Genomic DNA, 20,048 nt, shown 5'->3' with positions numbered 1-20,048 from the left:
TGATGTGGAAAATTAGTAAGCGGAGGGACATACCCTCGCCTGCTACTTTCTGTTCCAGATACCCCCGTCCCCCATGTTGCTTTGTGCTGGAAAAAGTGGGCTGCTGGGATTATTACATGCATTTGTGTGTACCAGTTAGCTTTTGTTCATGATTTAGCCAATCAAAATTGTTGAATTTTGATAACAGACTTTGACTCCACAATTCAAATTTTGAAGTTAGAGAAAATGGCAACCATTAAAGTAAATATACTACCACATAGAATCACAGAATTCGAAGGGATTTTGGAGCTTATCTAGTACAGACCCCTGCTTGATGCAGGCTCTGCACTGCAGGGTGCAACTATAGCAACCCTGGCAGATGGCCATCCAGCCTCTGCTTAAATACCTCCAGCAAAGCAGAACCCACCACCTCCCAAGGCAATCTGTTTCACTGTTGAACAACTCTTACTGTTACGAAGTTTCTCCAAAATGTTTAGATGAAATCAGCTTCCGTGCAATTTCTGCTACTGGTTACTGGAGGCTGGTGGCCAGTCTGACTGGTGGAGTGGAAAATGGGTCACCAGAAGTGCAAGCTAAGGGGTCACCAGAGTTGGAGCAGTCTTTTGAATCCCCAATAGCTAGTAACCTATACTACAGAAAGGAGAAACTGAGATGCATGAAGTGCAAAGGGGAGGAAAGGGCGGAAATCATACAGCCACACAAAAGCACTCCTTTGGACCCACATTGTCCCATTCCAGGAATAACTCCCATTGCACAGAGAATCAAGTAACTTTAAACTCATGACTGCAAAACAGTGGGAAGAATCTACATAGCCATACAAATATGATATGATGATGATCATGATGATAATTACAATGGTACCCTCAGAGCCACAACACAGAAAAATAGGCTTTGAAACCCAGCAGCAACCCACTGCAAGAGGGGACACACACAGCATGACTGGCAGAGGCTCTCCAGAGTTTCAGTCAGGATTTTTTTGGCCTCACCTGGAGATGCCAGGAAATGAACCCTGCATGCAAAGCATGTGTTGCACCGCTAAGTTATAACCCCACTGCTGTAATCCTCAGGTTGAGAGTGGTTAAAAAGGTTTAAGCTAAGTTAGTGAGTTCCTCAGTGAGTTCTTCCCCACAACCATTTCATAAGGGTATTGTGAGGAACAAGTGTTAATATTTATGTTGAGCCCATTTTATAGATCACAGTTGAGGCCAAGAGACAATTATACTTTCAGTGAAGTGTGAATGAACAACAGCTGTTCAGTTGCAGTTACTAATTTATTTTGAGCATGATCTTTTGCATGAAATTTCAGTCTTCTCAGATTTCTGAAACGGAACTAACTTTGTTTAGTGAGGCATATGAGGAAAACATTGCAAAACATACCAGAAGGATCCAATTTGAATTTCCATTATCCATGGAGGAAGAGAATGCAGTTCTCAAAGTGCTGTTCACCATGTTATAAGCTATTACTGATAAAGAGCAACTGTATTTTTAAACCATCAAACACTACCACAATAAATTCCTTTTTCAGCATTAAAAAGCAACAACTTCGGGCTGAACTTCACAGTATTTTTCCCCTATCCCTACCCCCATCCTGACCTGGCTTTTTCAATACGTTCCCCCCACCCCTCCTACTCATTGTCCCTCCTCTGTCCTCCTCCTGCAGCACTAAGATTCAGGGGATTTAGACTGCAGTCTCAACATACACATATACCACAACAGCCTGGCTAATGCAGAATAGAAGAGAACTTCCTGTGATCTGGACAGTATGCTTCTGTTAACGCAACCTAAGATTGCATTAGCTTTCTTAGCTGCCGCATCGCAGTGCTGGCTCATACTTGGGTTGTGATCCACTAAGACACCTAGGTCCTTTTTAAATGTATTACTGCCAGTCCAGGTCTCTCCCATCTTATACCCATGTGTTTGATTTTTTGTACCTAAATGCAAGGCTTCACAATTACCTCTGTTGAATCTCATGGTGTTAGATTTGGGCCAGTGTTCCAGCCTGTCTAGATCCATTTGAATCTTGAACTTATATGGTGTTGGCTGTCCCTCTTAGCTTTGTGTCATCTGCAGCTTTGATAAGCAACCATTCTACACCCTCGTCTAGGTCATTTATAAAAATGTTGAACAGCACAGAGCCCTGTGGCACTCCATTCGAGACCTCCCTCCAGGAGGATGCTGAGCTGTTAACTAGTACTTGTTGAGAATGGTTGCTCAACTAGCTGTAGATCCACCTAACTGTAGTATTGGCCAACCTGCATATGTTTTTATTTGTTCTTTGCAGTTACGTAGTTCACTGTTAACAGAATGGCAGAAATAGTTCTTCAAGGCTACAATCCTAAATACTAGTGAATAAGCCTCGCTGAACATAGTGGTACATCTGAGTATTAAAACTTGTACAGTTAAAACCTATAAATAGAAGTATACAAAAGTTAAAGATATAATTAAATCATCAATAATATTACAATTTTATAAAATATCAAAATGTTAAAAGACAACAAGAAATATAACCATAGTATCTACCCATCATATTCTCACAGGTCCAGACTAGCTATTCCAAAAGGCTTGTTGGAACAAAAAGGTTTTTACATGCCTGCCGAAACATACCAAGGAGGGTGCCGCTCTCACCTCCCTCGGAAGGGAGTTCCAGAGCTTTGGGGCAGCCACCGAGAAGGGCCTCTCCCACATTCCCACCAGATATGCCTGTGATGGTGGCGGGACCGTGAGAAGGGCCTCCCTTGAAGATCTCAGGGCATGAATAGGTTTATAGGGGAGAATATGGTCTTTCAGATAAGTTGGACCTGAGCTATATAGGGCTTTATAGGACATGACCAGCACTTTGAATTGTTCCTGGAAACAGACTGGGAGGCAGTGAACTGTTTTAGCAGGAGAGTTGTATGCTCCCTGTAGCCAGCCCCAGTCAACAGTCTGGCAGCTGAAGGTTCCAAGCACTCTTCAAAGGCAGCCCCACGTAGAGTGCATTACAGTAATCCAAATGGGATGTAACTAAGGCATGTGTCACTGTGGCCAAGTCAGACATCTCAAAGAACGGGCGCACTAGCTTTAACTGTGTAAATGCACTCCTGGCCACCTCTGAAACCTGGGCATCCAGGCTCAGGGCTGAATCCAGAAGTACACCCAAGCTGCGAACCTGTGTCTTCAGGAGGGAGTGTAACCCCATCCAGCACAAGCTGAATCCCTATTCCCTGATCTACCTTTCTACTGACCAGGAACACCTCTGTCTTGTCTGGATTAAGCTTCAATTTGTTTGCCCTCATCCAGTCCATTACTGCCGACCAACACTGGTTTAGCACCCCAACAGCTTCCTTGGAATTAGATGGAAAGAAAAAGTTGAGTTGGGCGTCATCAGTGTACTGGTGACACCAAACCCCCAAACTCCAGACAACCTCTCCCAGTGGTTTCATGTATATGTTAAATAGCATGGGGGACAAAACAGAACCTTGAGGAACTCCACAGGCCAATGGCGAACAGAAGTCCCCCAGCACCACCCTCTGGATCTGCCCCTCCAAGAAGGAATGGAGCCACTGTAAAACAGTGCCTCCAAGTCCCATCCCAGCGAGGCGGCCCAGAAGGATACCATGGTCGATTGTATCGAAAGCCCCTGAGAGGTCTAGCAGAACGAACAGGGACACACTCCCCCTGTCTAGTTCCCGGCGTAGGTCATCCACCAAAGCAACCAAAGCTGTTTCTGTCCCATTGTTGCAGAACTCAGAGTCAGAGAGACCACGGAGTGAAGGAAAAAGAGTTTCTTTATTTAACGTGCGGGCTTAAGGCTGGAATCATTTCCAAAGAGCCAGAAGCCCCGATTTACATCAGCAGATGTTTTTATAGATATTGTGACACATAGGAAACGGCTCTCCCTCCCGTGTGGGGTTGCAGTCCTCAACATTTCTTCTCCTAGCACCATTGTTTATAATACAAGAAATGGGTTATAGGGTAGCCATGATAAGCAGAGAACAGCAGAGAACATGATATACAATTTTATGACCTTAGCCTTTGTTGACAAGATAAGAAATTCCTGTGTCTCGTCAGCTTACAAACATATATTTCAGAGAGCAAGAGTTCAGCAAGAACATGAAGCATGAGACTGCATGCGGCTACTTAGTCTGACCCTCGATATGGCTGCTACATTCCCCCCTTAAATGCATAATTTCATTACAATTATAGCATTCCATTACGCAAATAGACATTCTGGTTTGCGAAGCATAACACAGGACTCTTATAGCAACCCTCTTACTTAATATCTTGTTGAGCTATTAGAGCGTAGAGGGCGGTAGTTTTACTAGCCGAGACATAAAACAGATTGGTTAAACAGCGCATAAGACAAGGAATGCAAAGGCATAACAGTATCTCTGTGAACAACACTGGTAGAATTAGGATGAACAATGCTTTAAGCCAGCTAAGATTTGGGAGCCAAGAGGTTAATCAATCTAGCCAATTGTTTTGTCCCATTGTTATGTTAGCTACTATATTATGCATGCAGATTATTGATTTGAACATCTACGGCATTACTATTATTAGTCAAATTAAATGATGGAGGAGAAAAAGATAAAAAAACCTGTTTGCAGGTATATCTCTTTGGCAAACAAAAATATTTTACTCCAGTGATGTTAGCCAGGTGAAGCCAGTAATTATCAGCGAATCGCTGGGACAGATTTCCCTCTCTAGGGGCAGACCCCCTTTTTTCGCACCTTATTAAGGAAACACAATGCAACACTACTAACACTACAACACGCGTATTTGATCTCCTTTGGGATCTGACCGTACGCTGGGCAGCTGTTTACCTGGCAAGCTGCAGTAGGGTCTAGTCCCCTTCTTCAATTCTCCAGTTGCAGGTCTGACCGTACGCAGGGTGGACAGTCTCCTGGTGCGCCCACAGTAAGGTCTAGCCTGAGTCTTCTTACTGCTTTTTCAGAATAATTTTTAAAGGATTTTTAGGATTTCTGTTCACAGTCCACTCCTCCCCTCTCGCTCTCTTGACTCGTGTCCAATGTATCCAGGGTTTAACTCTAGCTACTTTTACAGCTGTGGGGGTGGAAAGTATAACAGTTTTCGGTCTTCTCCACTTGGGAGTTAAAGGGTTATTTTTCCACTCTTTAACTCATACTTCAACTTTTGGTTGGAAAGGATGAACTTCTGTGATGGGAATTGGGGGCTTATTTTCTAAGACAAAGTGACGCTGGGCTTGAAGAACTTTGCCCAGTGTTTGGACTTCTTGTTTAAGGCTAACGTTTGCTTGCTCTTGATGCCGCTCCAGTGTCAATCATGAAGTCAATGTCACGGCCCCTCTCAAGCTGTCTTCTCTCTCACCTGTTCTGGCTCCTTTGGTTTTCTCCTTTGTGTATTTGATTTATTTTATTTGGGCATTCATGCCAGCAATGTCTATCTTGTCCACACTGAGCACACTGTGCCTCTGCCTCTGCCTTTGCTGGGTCTTCTTCTATTTTTTCGTCCACGTCTTCTTGGGCCTCTGGGTTGAGGGGGGTTTACTGGCGATAGGCATCTAAAAGACACTCTAAGTACGCTCTGGGGCCTTGGTGGCACCTTGCAGCACTTTAGACACTTTGGTCATATTAACTGACTTCTTCATACCTGCCTTCATGGCTTCTAACAGCAGGGTTTGATACTGGGTGAGGTGCTCTAGCCCCGCTTGTGTTTTGGGATTCCAGCGGGGGGGGGGGGGGTTACTTACAAGGAGACTTTATTGGGTAACTTACAGCACACAGGCGTACCTAATGGTTGGATCAGACAGCTTCTTTGAACCACGAGCTATTGGGCTAAATGGGTTTTATACCATACATGTTACCCATGAGGCAGTGCAACACTAGCAAGCATTTTCGGCATAGGCTAGTAGTGTTTGGTTCTCAGGCACAGCTTTCTGTAAACAAACTTCGCTTCCCAAGCAAAGTGCTTGATAACACTTTCATTCATTAGTATGGGAAGAGAAATCTCTCTCTTTCTTTTGCTTTTTTTTCTTGCTGATCTGCCTGTATTGCAGATCATGTTTCAAACTTTTTATATAAAATTTTCTGCTCCATGCACCAGCCTTGTCTCTTTATTTGTCTTTTTCAAGTTAAACTCACTTAAACCTTTCTGCCTTACACTAGTCCCAATGACACACATTTGGGATAGGCTGTTCTTCTCTTTCTAGTTACATTTTCTTATTTTAAAGAACTATTACGTTATTGTGGCTACTTTACCCCAGGTAATAAGCTCCAGGCATAATCAGCTGCTTCTAATTCACCCTGGGGGCAACTATGGCCACGGTTCTTTTCTACAAATGTTCTTTCTCTTTGCCTCTTGCCTCCTCTTTTTTCTTCCCCCCCCTTCTCTATCTGTCTGCCACTTTCTCTTTTCTCTGTCTTTTCTACTTGCCTGTGTCTTTCTCTACTTGTCTTTGTCTTTTCTCTTGTCATATATTGGGAACCACACTCAATATCATTTGGAGTTGCAACTAACACTAATCTGCAAATATCACATATATTTTATGATATCTAAGAAATCATAAGATATACACAACAAACTTTTTCTGCAATTTAACACAATGAATGGAAAACACTTTTTGCATGGTAAGGCATGATGGAGCAGATCCAGCAATTAGGGCGGGGGGGAAAGCTCTCGGGGCTATCTATCACTAGACAAGCTAGCCAGGGATTTACAATATCACACACACACACACACACACCTTTTTTCTTCTCTTCCCCTTCAACTTGGTACACGAAAGCAAAGTGCCGAAACTCAGGACGCTGGGGGGTGATGGGCATCGCCTTATACTTGCATTTTTCAGGCAGCCATTAATCTTCTTCTGGGAGGCGGTGGGGTGATTTGCAGGACTTCAAAGGCAAGCTTCTCTGTTTGTTTGTATTTGTAAATCCCAAGCTCAAAACAGGACACGATGAGGTACAGGGCAGCTAAATTTTTGCTTTGGCACGGGCAACAAATAACTCGGGTCAGCTTTCTTCGCTGGGGTCTCAAACAGGAAAACAGTCTTAATTTAAAGTTGTAACATCACTGACAGCGTCAGCTAGCCAGCTACACAGATTTCACTGTTTTTTAAGACAGTTACTCTAATATCTTCTCAATCAGGTTGGGTCCCTCAGCTTACACAGTTTATTGCAGCTTCCAGGAGCATGGTAGTAGCGTGATTTTGGCTTGGCTAGGAACATGCTGTCTGGTTTCTCGGTCTCTTCAGCACACACACTCAGGCAGTGTAACACTGGACACTCAAATTAGTGAGATTTCTTCAATACAGGGAATCCCACGGCAAAAGCTTAACGGTTACGCTCTTCAGAAATCATATAGCTGATGGTCTACAGGCTCTATGAAATTCTAGGACAGTTCAAAGCTAAACACGGCTACCTTGACAGAGATCTTCATCGTGGTCTTTCCACTTCATTCTGCCTTGGGACAGTCTTATGGCATACTTTTCACTCGAAGAGGGGTCTAGCCTGTGCCTTGGGGGCTGATTCTTCACTTTTATTCTCCATTTTGCGCCCTCATCTTCTGGGTCTTTATTTTCAGTTTCTATTTCTTAGGGATTTTATTTCAATTAGGCGAGGTGATGATGTTGCACAACTCAGAACGTTGTGGGCAATTTTCCTGCCCCCCCTCTCGGCGCTCTAGGCTAACAGCTACTTCTTCGGCCTCACACTCCCACGCTTTGTTAAAAGCCAGGCTGTCCTGCAACATTTCTCTAATTAACAGCCTCAGATCTTGTTCTTTTTTTTCTCTCAGCTCGACCTTGAGCTTTTTGCTGTTTCCTCTCTCTATTCTGAATCCTTTTTTTAAAAAAATCTTTTTCCTTTTTTTTTTTAACATACCTCTCAAGGGGGTGCAAGTCTTGCTTCCCCCACCTCCCATAGCCTCCCCCCTAAGATGAAGATGGAGACAAAGAGGGAAGGGGATTGGTCAGTGAGTAAGGGGTCTCACTGGCCGACACAAAAGGAATTTCACATCACGCACTTTGCTACTGGCCTGGGCACCCGGACGGTCGACGGTATGCAACAGAAACCGCAGTAGCCACTCACACAATCATAAATTTCACCACTTCATTCATATGTCCCTGCCACCCACTTTCCCACTTTTCCACTAGAGCGAAGCAGTTTCCTCAGCGCCTTGCTGAGTGTTAGTGCCTGCTCGGGGGAGTGATCAAGTCCCCCCTTCCACCCCCAATTGGGTGGGTCACCTTTTGTATACGTATACTAACACTGACCTTCATAAGGCGGGGCCCTCTTTTTTCTGCCCAGTGGCCTTTCTCCTGAAGGCTTCCAATGTGGGTTTCAACTCAATTGCAGCTGCAGTATGGGCAGGGCTCAAGTTCCTTCCTCCGCTTCCCAAGGTTCTCTTGCTGCTCGCTGCCGTTTGGGCAATCCTGGTGCAGGCTTTCTCCCGTTCCCCCGACAAAAAGGTCGGTGGCGCCAAGAAAGGGAGGCATGTGCCGAGCCCTCCCTCCCGGTGCGGCGATTAAGAGCAGGCAACTGCCACCTCTCTGTCTCAGAGCCTGCCACATCCGAGTCACGGCACCATTTATGTTGCAGAACTCAGAGTCAGAGAGACCACAAAGTGAAGAAACAAGAGTTTCTTTATTGAACGCGCGGGCTTAAGGCTGGAATCATTTCCAAAGAGCCAAAAACCTCGATTTACATCAGCAGATTGTTTTTATAGATATTGTGACACATAGGAAACGGCTCCTCCTCTCCCTCCCGTGTGGGGTTGCAGTCCTCAACATTTCTTCTCCTAGCACCATTGTTTATAATACAAGAAATGGGTTATAGGGTAGCCATGATAAGCAGAGAACAGCAGAGAACATGATATACAATTTTATGACCTTAGCCTTTGTTGACAAGATAAGAAATTCCTGTGTCTCATCAGCTTACAAACATATATTTCAGAGAGCAAGAGCTCAGCAAGAACATGAAGCATGATACTGCATGAGGCTACTTAGTCTGACCCCCGATATGGCTGCTACACCATAACCGGGTCTGAAGCCAGATTTAAATGGATCTAGATATTCTGTCTCATCCAGGAGTCCGTGGAGTTGGGAGGCCACCACATGCTTCAATATCTTGCCCAGAAATGCAGTATCGAAGACTGGCCGATAATTAAGCAATATGGCAGGGTTCAGGGAGGGCTTTTTTAAACAAAGGTCTCACCACTGCCTCCTTCAGGCAGGCTGGAACTCTGCCTTGACTAAGGGAGGCATTAACCACTCCACATACCTACTGGGCCAGTCCACCTCTGGCTGCTTTTATGAGCCAGGAAGGGCAAGGATCTAGAACACACGTGGTGGCTCTCACCTCTCCCAGGATCTGTCCACCTCCTCAGGCTGTACAAATTGAAAAGTATCCCAACAACACTGGACAAGCAGGGGCCACAGTTACATCCTCTGGGTCTGTATCAACTATAGCATCCAAGTAAGAGCGGATCTGAGCAATTTTGTCTGCAAAGTGCTGAGCAAATTGTTCACAGTGGGCTGTCGAGAGGTTTAAAGTATCCTCTTGTGGGTTAGTGAATAAAAGACCCCTAACCCCTCGAAACAGCTCTGCTGGACGGCTCTGAGTAAACATGCATAGGATTGTGCTGTTACTTCATCTGACAGGAGAAACATCCAAGAGTGGCTCTTAGAACATTATTTAAGGAATGGGGTAAAGGAGTCATCAATATAAAACTTTAATATTAAATAGTGCTCAATATCACTGAACTATTGGTTTGATCAGGAAAAAGTGTTAAAAGCCAAACAATGTTAGTGGAGAACCTATGAAATCTCTTCTAGTTGCAGAAAGATCATGAAGAAAAGTTTCAAGAAGTACCTGGCTTATGATTATAATACAATGGTAAAAGAAAGAATGGACAGAGATTCCCTGGTTTGTTTAGCTGCTTCTACTAGCAGGAAGAGCCAAGCGTGAGTGATTGAGCAGTATGCTCATTCACTGTAAGTTAGAACTTTCAACAATTCTGGTGTTCTGTGACATGCAAATGTGGCCACTGAGTTTTAGGAACTATATTATAATTAGATGAAAAATTACAAACAATTGAATTACAGTAAAACATGTTTAAAATTTGTTCTCTGCTAAATCTGTATGATAGAAACTAGTATGACTAGAGGTCAGGGGTGATGGGGGTTGTAGTCCAGAACTTCTGGAGGGCAGTAGATTGTGGAAGGCTGAGTTGATGTTCTTTCACCTTTTCATGGGATAATGTCATCCTTTGAGTTTTAATGAAATTAACTATTTTCTCCATTGTGAAATCAGGGTAAGGTTACAATATGCAACAGCAAGACAAACAAAAGGAAAAAGGATAAATGAAAATATTAATGATTATTCCATCTAAATGTCATCCAATATCTTTGCTTTTTGTTGTGCCTCCAAAATAATTTTCACTAGAATTCACTCACTCTTAATAAATATTCAATTATCAAAAGTCCTGCTGGTTTAAGACCAGAGTTAAGGCTACCTCATCTTGATTCAAGCTTCAGAAAGCCAGCAGTGGCTCTTTCATACAGGGTGCAGATCATTGCCTGAAGCGGCTGTTTGGTTATGAATGGGGCATTAGCCAATGGGAAATATTTTGCTCGCTGACCAACATTAAGATTATATGCCTAGAAATGTAAATATATAGTGAATGCTAGGCTTCATTGCTCTCCTTGTAGCAATTTAGGCTCTACTTGCACCCACTGCCTTCTGTTGTCTTTTGAAGATGCGCTTCTTGCTCCCCCCTCCCCCATGCTCTTCCATTGTATAGTGCAGGAGAGGGGAACCTGTTTCATCCGAAGGGTTGAATTCAGTTTGGGAGAAGCTCTCTGGGGCTGCATATGTCAGGGTCAGAGACAAAAGGGGATGCCAATATACAAAAGGTGGTAGTATATGGTAGCTTAAAACTCCTACTGCTGGTAGCCAGGCCTTACAAGAGGTATTTTAACAGTTTAGAATGGGAAAAAACTGCACAAAAGCCAGGAAGGGGGTGGGGCCATCTGGGGAATCCCAAAGGGTCATATTTGGCCCCCAGGCCTGAGGTTCCCCACCCCTTTTATAGTATGTGTATGGAGGGGGTTTCCTTTGTGTTTGCTGTATTTAGGGATATTTTTAGTAATCCTTTTCTTGGTTTAAAATCTAACTTTTTTTCATTTCTTTGTGAAATATACAAAAGAATAGCATACCCTCTTCAAATCTTTGTGGTTATAGTCAAATATACCTCTTAAGGATTACAGGGAGGAAATTGAAGTGCTTGGTTTGAGGTTTTGACATTGACTCAGAAAAAGTGAGGGTTAAAGGCTGCTAATGTTCTTGTAGTGATTAAGCTCAAGGTTGTTCAGATATCTATATTTCTTTAATAAGCACCAAGTTTTATTTATCCCCTTCATGGATCACTGCCTTGTTGTGGCGAAGGGGCTTGTGTAACTCAGTGAAGCCATAAGCTATGCCGTGCAGGGCCACCCAAGATGGGCAGGTCATGGCGGAGAGTTCTTACAAAATGTGGTCCACTGGAGAAGGAAATGGCAACCCACTCCAGTATTCTTGCCAAGAAAATCCCATGGAACGTATTGCAAGGCTAAAAGATATGACGCCAGAAGATGAGCCCCTCAGGTCGGAAGGTGTCTAATATACTACTGGGGAATAGCAGAGGGAATTTCCAAGTAGCGCCAGAAAGAGTGAAGCAGCTGGGCCAAAGCCGAAAGGACACTCAGCTGTGGATGTGTCTGGTGGTGAAAAGAAAGTTTGATGCTGTAAAGAACACTATTGTTTAGGAACCTGGAATGTCAGATCAATGAATCAAGGTAAGCTGGAGTTGGTCAAACATGAGATGGCAAGATTGAACATGGACATTTTGGGAATCGGCGAACTCAAATGGACAGGCATGGGCGAATTTAATTCAAGTGACCATTGTATCTACTAATGTGGGCAAGAATCCCTTAGAAGAAATGGAGTAGCACTCATAGTCAACAAAAGGGTGGGAAAAGCAGTACTGGGGTACAATCTCAAAAATGATAGAATGATCTCAGTACGAATCCAAGGCAAACCATTCAACATCACAGTAATTCAAGTCTATGCCCCAACCACGGAGGCCGAAGAAGCTGAGGTTGATGGGTTCTGTGATGACCTACAACACCTTCTAGAACTAACACCAAAAAAAGATGTCCTCTTCATCATAGGGGATTGGAATGCTAAAGGAGGAAGTCAAGAAATCACCGGGGTAACAGGCAGGCATGGCCTTGGTGTACAAAATGAAGCAGGACAAAGGCTAACAGAGTTTTGCCAAGAGAACACGCTGACCATAGCAAACATTCTTTTCCAACAGCCCAAGAGGCAACTCTACACATGGACATCACCAGATGGTCAATATCGAAATCAGATTGATTATGTCCTTTGCAGCCAAAGATGGAGAAGCTCTATACAGTCAGTAAAAACAAGACCTGGAGCTGACTGTGGCTCAGATCATGAGCTTCTTGTTGCAAAATTTCAACTTAAATTGAAGAACGTCGGGAAAACCACTAAACCATTCAGGTATGACCTAAATCATATCCCTTATGAATATACAGTGGAGGTGAGGAATAGATTTAAGGGATTAGACCTGATAGACAGAGCGCCTGAGGAACCATGGACTGAGGTCCGTAACATTGTTCAGGAGGCAGCAACTAAATCCATCCCAAAGAAAAAGAAATGCAAGAAAGCCAAGTGGCTGTCTGATGAGGCTTTGCAAGTAGCTGAGGAAAGAAGGGAAGCGAAAAGCAAGGGAGAAAGGGGAAGATATATCCAACTGAATGCAGAGTTCCAGAGAACAGCAAGGAGAGACAAGAAGGCCTTCTTAAATGAACAATGCAAAGAAATCGAGGAAAACAACAGAATGGGAAAGACTAGAGATCTTTTCAAGAAAATCGGAGATCTCAAGGGAACGTTTTGTGCAAAGACGGGCATGATAAAGGACAAAGAAGGCAGGGACCTAACAGAAGCAGATGAGATTAAGAAGAGGTGGCAAGAATACACAGAAGAACTATACAGGAAAGATCTTCATGTCCCTGATATAGCCATGATAGTGCGGTCACTGAACTTGAGCCGGACATCCTCGAGAGTGAAGTCAAGTGGGCCTTAGGAAGCATTAGTAACAACAAAGCTAGCGGAGATGACAGTATTCCAGCTGAGCTATTTAACATCCTAAAAGATGATGCTGTTAAAGTGCTGCACTCAATATGCCAACAAATTTGGAACACTCAACAGTGGCCGCAAGACTGGAAAAGGTCAGTTTACATTCCAATTCCAAAGAAGGGCAATGCCAAAGAGTGTTCAAACTACCGCACAATTGTGCTCATTTCACATGCCAGCAAGGTGATGCTCAAAATCCTACAAGCTAGGCTTCAGCAGCATGTGAACCGAGAACTACCGGAAGTACAAGCGGGATTTCGAAGAGGCAGAGAAACTAGAGATCAAATCGCCAACTTTTGCTGGATCATGGAGAAAGCAAGAGAATTCCAGAAAAACGTCTATTTCTGCTTCACCGACTACGCTAAAGCCTTTGATTGGGTGGATCACAACAAACTGTGGCAAATTCTTAAAGAGATGGGAGTACCAGACCACTTTACCTGTCTCCTGAGAAACCTGTACGAGGGACAAGAAGCAACGGTAAGAACCAGACATGGAACAACCGATTGGTTCAAAATTGGGAAAGGAGTACGACAAGGCTGTATATTGTCGCCCTGCTTATTTAATTTATATGCAGAGTACAGCATGAGAAACGCCGGGTTGGATGAAGCACAGGTCGGAATTAAGATTGCTGGGAGAATTATCAACAACCTCAGATACGCAGACGATACCACCCTAATGGCAGAAAGCGAAGAGGATCTAAAGAGCCTCTTGTTGAGGGTGAAAGTGGAGAGTGCAAAAGCTGGTTTGAAACTCCACATTAAAAAAACTAAGATCATGTCATCTGGCCCCATCACTGCCTGGCATATAGAAGGGAAGAAATGGAAGCAGTGACAGATTTTATTTTCTTGGGCTCCAAGGTCACCGCAGACAGTGACTGCAGCCATGAAATTAAAAGACGCTTCCTCCTTGGGAGGAAAGCTATGGCAAACCTAGACAGCATAGTAAGAAGCAGAGACATCACCTTGCCGACAAAGGTCCGTCTAATCAAAGCTATGGTTTTCCCAGTAGTAATGTATGGCTGTTAGACCTGGACTATACGGAAGGCTGAGCGCCAAAGAATTGATGCTTTCGAACTGTGGTGCTGGAGAACACGCTTACGAATCCCCTGGACTGCAAGGAGGTCAAATCAGTCAATCTTAAAGGAAATCAACGCTGACTCGTCATTGGAAGGACAGATACTGAAACTGAAGCTCAAATATTTTGGCCACCTAACGCGAAGAGAAAACTCTCTGGAAAAGACCCTGATGCTGGGAAAGATTGAAGGCAAAAGGAGAAGGGGATGGCAGAGGATGAGATGGCCAGATAGCATCACCGATGCAATGAATATGAACTTGAGCATGCTCCGGAGGAGAGCGGAGGACAGGAAGGCCTGGTGTGCTATGGTCCATGGGGTCACGAAGAGTCAGACATGACTTAACGACTGAACAACAACAACAAGTTTTATTTATATATTTCATTGGCTGCTCTGTGATCTTTCTACCTAAGTTTCTTCATGAAAATAGGATTTTATATGCTTTAATTCCATTTTAAAAGACAGCTGTCTGGTGTCCCCACCCCACCCCACCCCCACACACCATTTTTGCACACTGAGGGAAGTAACATGCTCTTAAATCATTGGACATAACAAATGAAGTATTATTAAGGTCCCTAGTTTGGGATGCTACAGAGGACAGATTTTTAGAACATCACTTGATCTTTTCAAGTGGCTCTTCTATGCTCTATAAATAATTGTTCACTCTGATTTTCCACTGGCTATACTTTCCAAAATGCATAAAATATTAACACTCTAGTTAGAATAAGTGTGTATTTTTTAAGAAGCTTTTTTTTTTTTGCTCTGGATTTGTTTCTTGTCAAACTTAGATCTATTCTTCATATTTTCTTTGTAAATCAAAACCACTTTCTGAAATCTCTGTGACTCATATGTATTCTCTGTTTTATCTGACCAGAATGGTGCTTCTCGAAGTCTGCGTGCTGCTCTTTGGAGGTTTGCTGAGCTTGCACATTTTGTTCGTCCCCAGAAGTGCAGGTGAGATTGTCTGTTATTCTATTATCTGTAGACATTTTGAGCGTGCTGGGCTATTCAGATACCGTGTACACAATAAAGTGACTGAAAATAAAGTGACTTCACAGGTATGTGCTTTTTTGTGATGTTGTAACTGTGCTGGAGATGTGAAGATCTCGAAAATCAAAGCCTTTTGATATGCCTTGGCCAATAGCAAGTTATTTTGGTGTTTCTTTATGGTATTTTCTTTACTTAAACTAGCCAGCCATGACAAACTTATTCTTTGAGTTCAGTGCAGTGCCCCATATGGCTACGCAGATGAGAAACAGGACAACAGGTTAGAAGCTTAGAGTACTGGCCCGCTCCCCTTGCCCATGTGCAGTGGTATGCTATGTATAGGATGAGAAAGTGAAGCATTTTCCCTTTTTTATCATATTCTTTGCTCCATTATTTTCTTGCCCCCATGGTGACTAAAGACCTTTTTAAAGAAATGCCACAGTGTGCTAGGAAAAATTCAGCAAAATTCAGATTTTGGCAATCTCTGCCTTGCATGTCACGTTATGGAAATTAGACAATAGTGTCAAATATTTGCTAAAAACACAAGATAATTGTAAGTTCATAATCTCTATTCCATCATGTGTAAGAAGGATCTTCAAACCAACAGTGACATCTCAGCTTGCCGGTTTATCTTCTCCACCTCCAGCCAGAGTTTCTCCTTTGTGGGCTTTTGTCTTGGCCACTTCATCACCTTTAGAGCCAACTCTTCAATGACATCTTGTGCTTAGGGCCCATTCTTTGTCAACTGTCCAACTTGAGCCTTCTTAAGGTTGGCATTTTCAACTACAGAATTGTCAAGCTCCAGACCTGTGGCCTCCAAACCTTCCAAGCCTCCTCCATCCTCTAAAACAGGGGTGCAGAAACTTAGGCCAGAGTCTCAATCTGGCCCTACCCTCCTTCTCTCTACCACTGATCATTTGGTAGTTTCTTGCATTTTGTGCATTTTTTCCCCATTCTAAAAGGTTGAAATCCCTCTCATAAGGCTTAGTTACTGGCAGTAACAGCGTTAAGCTACTATATGCTGGGTTTTTTGGTAATTTTGCTCTGCCCTTTTTGTCCTGCCCACGAACATGGCCTTCAAGGGCTTCTTTAAATGGAATTCAGCTGCTGGGCTGAAAGAAGTTCAGCACTCCTGTTCTTAAGAGATCTGTGACCCCATCTAAATCGCACTTTGGGCAGTAGCACTCTGTTCAATAGCCTCATCACAGAGTGAACATGATACTGCTTTGCCGTTGTTAGATTCCACCTTGCAACCCATGAGTTGGTTGGTTGCAACCTTTGCAACCCATGAGCCTCCTAAAAAGAGCTGAAAAAAGAGAAGGGGCTCTAAGCTGCTGATCCTGCAAAGGTTCCAAGTGATGCTTACCCCAAACCCTGTCACCTAATTTCTCCCACTACAACTCTGAAGTAGAACTCAAGCTAGAAGAAGATGTGTTGTATATAGAGGCCACTACAGTGCTGAAAAAACTGGATCCTCATGATCTTATTTGGAAACCAGATTATCAAATTTTCCTCAGGCCCTGCAAGAGTGCCCCAGCAAATACGTTCATCTTATAACATTTCTGATTCATGGCATCACCTTTCTAAACGTGATTGGCTATTATCAGTTCTGAAGCAAAGCACCTTTATACTTCACCTCTTGTCGGTCAGATTCTTTATATGGCACTCCTCAACCTGTTGCTACATCAGCAGACTATCCATACCTACAATGCATGTATCTTGAGCATATGAGTTGTTCATTTAAATTTGCTAATCCCCTGATATCAATGTCCTATTGGCCATCAGATGGAACAGTCTGCCAAATCCACCAAGATGAGAAAGTTTTGGAATGTTGCCACTCCAGATGTCAAGGTTGTTTCCTTCTTGAAGAGGAATATGTTGAGGCCCCTTATCTTACGGTAATAGTTCCAAGCTGCCCTCAAAACTATTCTCAGATGATACTGTGAGAGATATCCACACAGTCTTAACTGGGTGAAGATGTGGGTATGTCTGAAGAGAAAATATTTACTTAAGGACCAAGTGAATCAACTTCATTGAACCCCACAAGACTTTTATTAACTCATTATTTGGTGCCTTCCTGTTTTGGTTATATATGTAGGCAGGGTTGGAGTGCTGTCAACTGACCATCTGTTGTTTGACCTTGGTCACATATTCCCACAAGCCAGGGTATAAAGCCATAGGTAACTGTAGTTCTCAGTTCAGATGTGAGGGGAAGACCTGTCCTCAGTTATCTCTTATCTCCAGTTTCCATGTCCTAGTAAGTGAGTTTGTTAATCTTTTACATGTGAAACTTCACGGACCTTTCGAAGAAGAAAATAGAGTTACTTACTGGTAACTGTTCTTTGTGTGGTTATTCTGTGCAGTCACACATCCTTTAGTAGGAGGCTGTTCAGAAGTCATAGTCTACATTGCTGATAGTTCCAACTTTTGATACAAAGGAGGATGGTTAAATGGAAAGGATCTGGACCCACTTCCTCATCCTGTCTTTGTCTGTCTAAAATTTCACCCTTTAAGGGTGGAACCCTATGCGCTGTATGTGCAGTATGCCACTCTGCATTGGTAAAGGAAGGGGGCTGGTGTGCCTAATCTTCCAAAGCCTGTCTAAAGTGTCCCACCTGTAGTTTATGCAGTTGTATGTCCATATCTGGGACTGCATAGAATACCCACTCCAAAACAATAGCTTTACAAGTAAGTAACTCTGTTTCTCCTTCATTGGATGAGAACAGCCTAATTCCTCTCATTGGACACTGGAGGCAGAAGTAATCAAGCATACTTCCCTTTTCTTCTGGTGGCGGAAGTGCCCACCCAGTTCTTGTTCTGCCTTTGACAGGAGAGCGTTCCCCCCACCTCAACTCTGTAATAGAGCTAGTGGCCTTTAAACCCTTCTTTCACTTTTGCTTTGGTGTTTTTCCCCTACAAAGTAGCTGACAGAAGGAAAATGCTATCAAAAACATTGAAACACACACAATTGAAGAAGAGGAGACAACATGGCCCCAGTGCATACAGTCTGCTTACAAAAGCGTGATGGTGAGGTGTACGGAAATCTGAGAGCTCACCCCAGATGCCAGGATTAGCGACAACAGAGAGGGTATCAATAGAGAGGGTACTCTCTGTACCAAGTCAGAAAGGGAGCATGTTCCTATGCAACTGCAACAATCTGAGTTTCCAGGCTGTGATAACAACTTGTGCAACAGCAGACTCCTCATCAGGCCACAGAGCTCAATGGAAGAGAGTCTTTTTGGCACCAAGATGGAATAACTAAGAAGAAATGTGGTATAGAGGGGTAGGTAAGTGCCTATGGCTTGGCTTTGCAGCCCTTGCTCAGGCACAGGAACACTTACTGTCCTGAGATAGGATTCAGCTCCCCGCCCTGGAGGTGGAGATCACATTGGAGTTGTAACACCACAGCAGTAATTGTCCCACCCCTGTGCTTTGAGGGATACTTGAGCAGTCAACTTCTTGTTTGGCTTACAGCTTTCCTCCACATACATGTGTGGCAACTCACTCTGGTTGTGTTTGTACTTATCAGTGTATGTGCTCCTCCTTTGTTTATAATACCCATGTGGGGGTGATGAAGTGTGCCATATTGCCTCTGGTGAACCAACTAAGGCCTGTCCCCCACCCCCAAGAAGTCAATATTTCTTCTCATGCAGTACTGTGTTTTGTTTTGTTTTTTTGCCACATTTGTCTTAATGTCTTAATAAGTACTCACTCAAACTCACCTTACAGATTTCCTGATGTATAGATCTAAGTGACCATCCATCACCTGATAGAGATGTTATTCATCACAGATGTATAGTGAATGCACTCAAACCTAACAATCTCTTGGCCTCCCTAGAACTCAGAGACTTCTCTCCATGCACCCTTGGGCCTTGGATCCACCCAAGGGGTGTCCATCAAACTCATATTGGTGGTTGGGACGCAACTCCGAGTACAAGGGCTTCATGTCAAATTGGTATTTGAGCATTCACTTAATCAGATCTCCATTTGAACCCCAAGATCTCCAAGGCATACTGTCAGCAGTTCCTATTTATTTATTTTATTTTATTTATTAAATTTATTAATCGCCCATCTGGCTGGTCACCCAGCCACTCTGGGCGATGTACAACAATAAAAACAGTTCTTACAATAAAATTCAACATTAAAAACATCACATTTCTAAAATTACCCTAGCCCACCCCAAATGCCTGCCCGAACAATCACGTTTTCAACGTGTGGCGGAAGCTCATTAAAGAGAGGGCATGGTGGAGTTCCCTAGGGAGGGAGTTCCACAGAGTGGGGGCCACCACAGAGAAGGCCTTCTCCCTCGTCCTCACCAGCCTAGCTGTCCTGGCTGATGGGACAGAGAGAATGCCATCCAAGCTAATCTTGTTAAGTGGCCTATCTGGTGTTGCTGGAGGCCCTCCTTGAGATAGGCTGGGCTGGAACCATATAGGGTTTTAAAGGTCAAATCCAACACCTTGAATTTGGTCTGGAAAACAACTGGTAGCCAGTGCAGCTCCTTCAGCACTGGAGTGATGTGATCTCGCCGGTGGCTGCCTTTTATCAGGCGAGCTGCTGCATTCTGTACCAGCTACAGTTTCTGAACCGTCTTCAAGGGTAAACCCACATAGAGTGCATTACAGTAGTCTAAACGAGAGGAGACCAGGGCATGTATTACTGATGGAAGCAGATAGTTGGAAGGTAGGGGCGCAGCTGCCGTATTAGATGGAGTTAGTACAGCGCAGTCTGGCTCACAGCTGACACCTGAGGCTCCATGGACAGCTGGAAGTCTAAAATGACCCACAAGCTGTGGACCTGGTCTTTCAAGGGTAGCCGTACCCCATTCAACACCA

At 43.7% G+C, this 20,048-nt stretch overlaps 1 protein-coding gene across 10 annotated transcripts in view; it reads left to right on the top strand.

Annotated features, from left to right (window-relative positions):
• HTT (huntingtin) overlaps positions 1 to 20,048 on the top strand; it is a 381,175-nt gene that overhangs the window by 24,957 nt on the left and 336,170 nt on the right. For all 10 annotated transcript variants that reach the window (XM_084859889.1, XM_084859888.1, XM_084859886.1 and 7 more), the window contains exon 5: positions 15,101 to 15,180. In XM_084859889.1, coding sequence (XP_084716015.1) covers positions 15,101 to 15,180 — 80 coding nt within the window. The remainder of the gene's footprint in view (positions 1 to 15,100; positions 15,181 to 20,048) is intronic.

This window comes from Heloderma suspectum, chromosome 5 (assembly GCF_057233095.1).
Source record: "Heloderma suspectum isolate Gila_16-S chromosome 5, 16-S_ref, whole genome shotgun sequence".
Classification (NCBI taxonomy): domain Eukaryota; kingdom Metazoa; phylum Chordata; class Lepidosauria; order Squamata; family Helodermatidae; genus Heloderma; species Heloderma suspectum.
The sequence above is the reverse complement of the archived record's forward strand: the minus strand, read 5'-3'. Positions and strand labels throughout refer to the sequence as shown.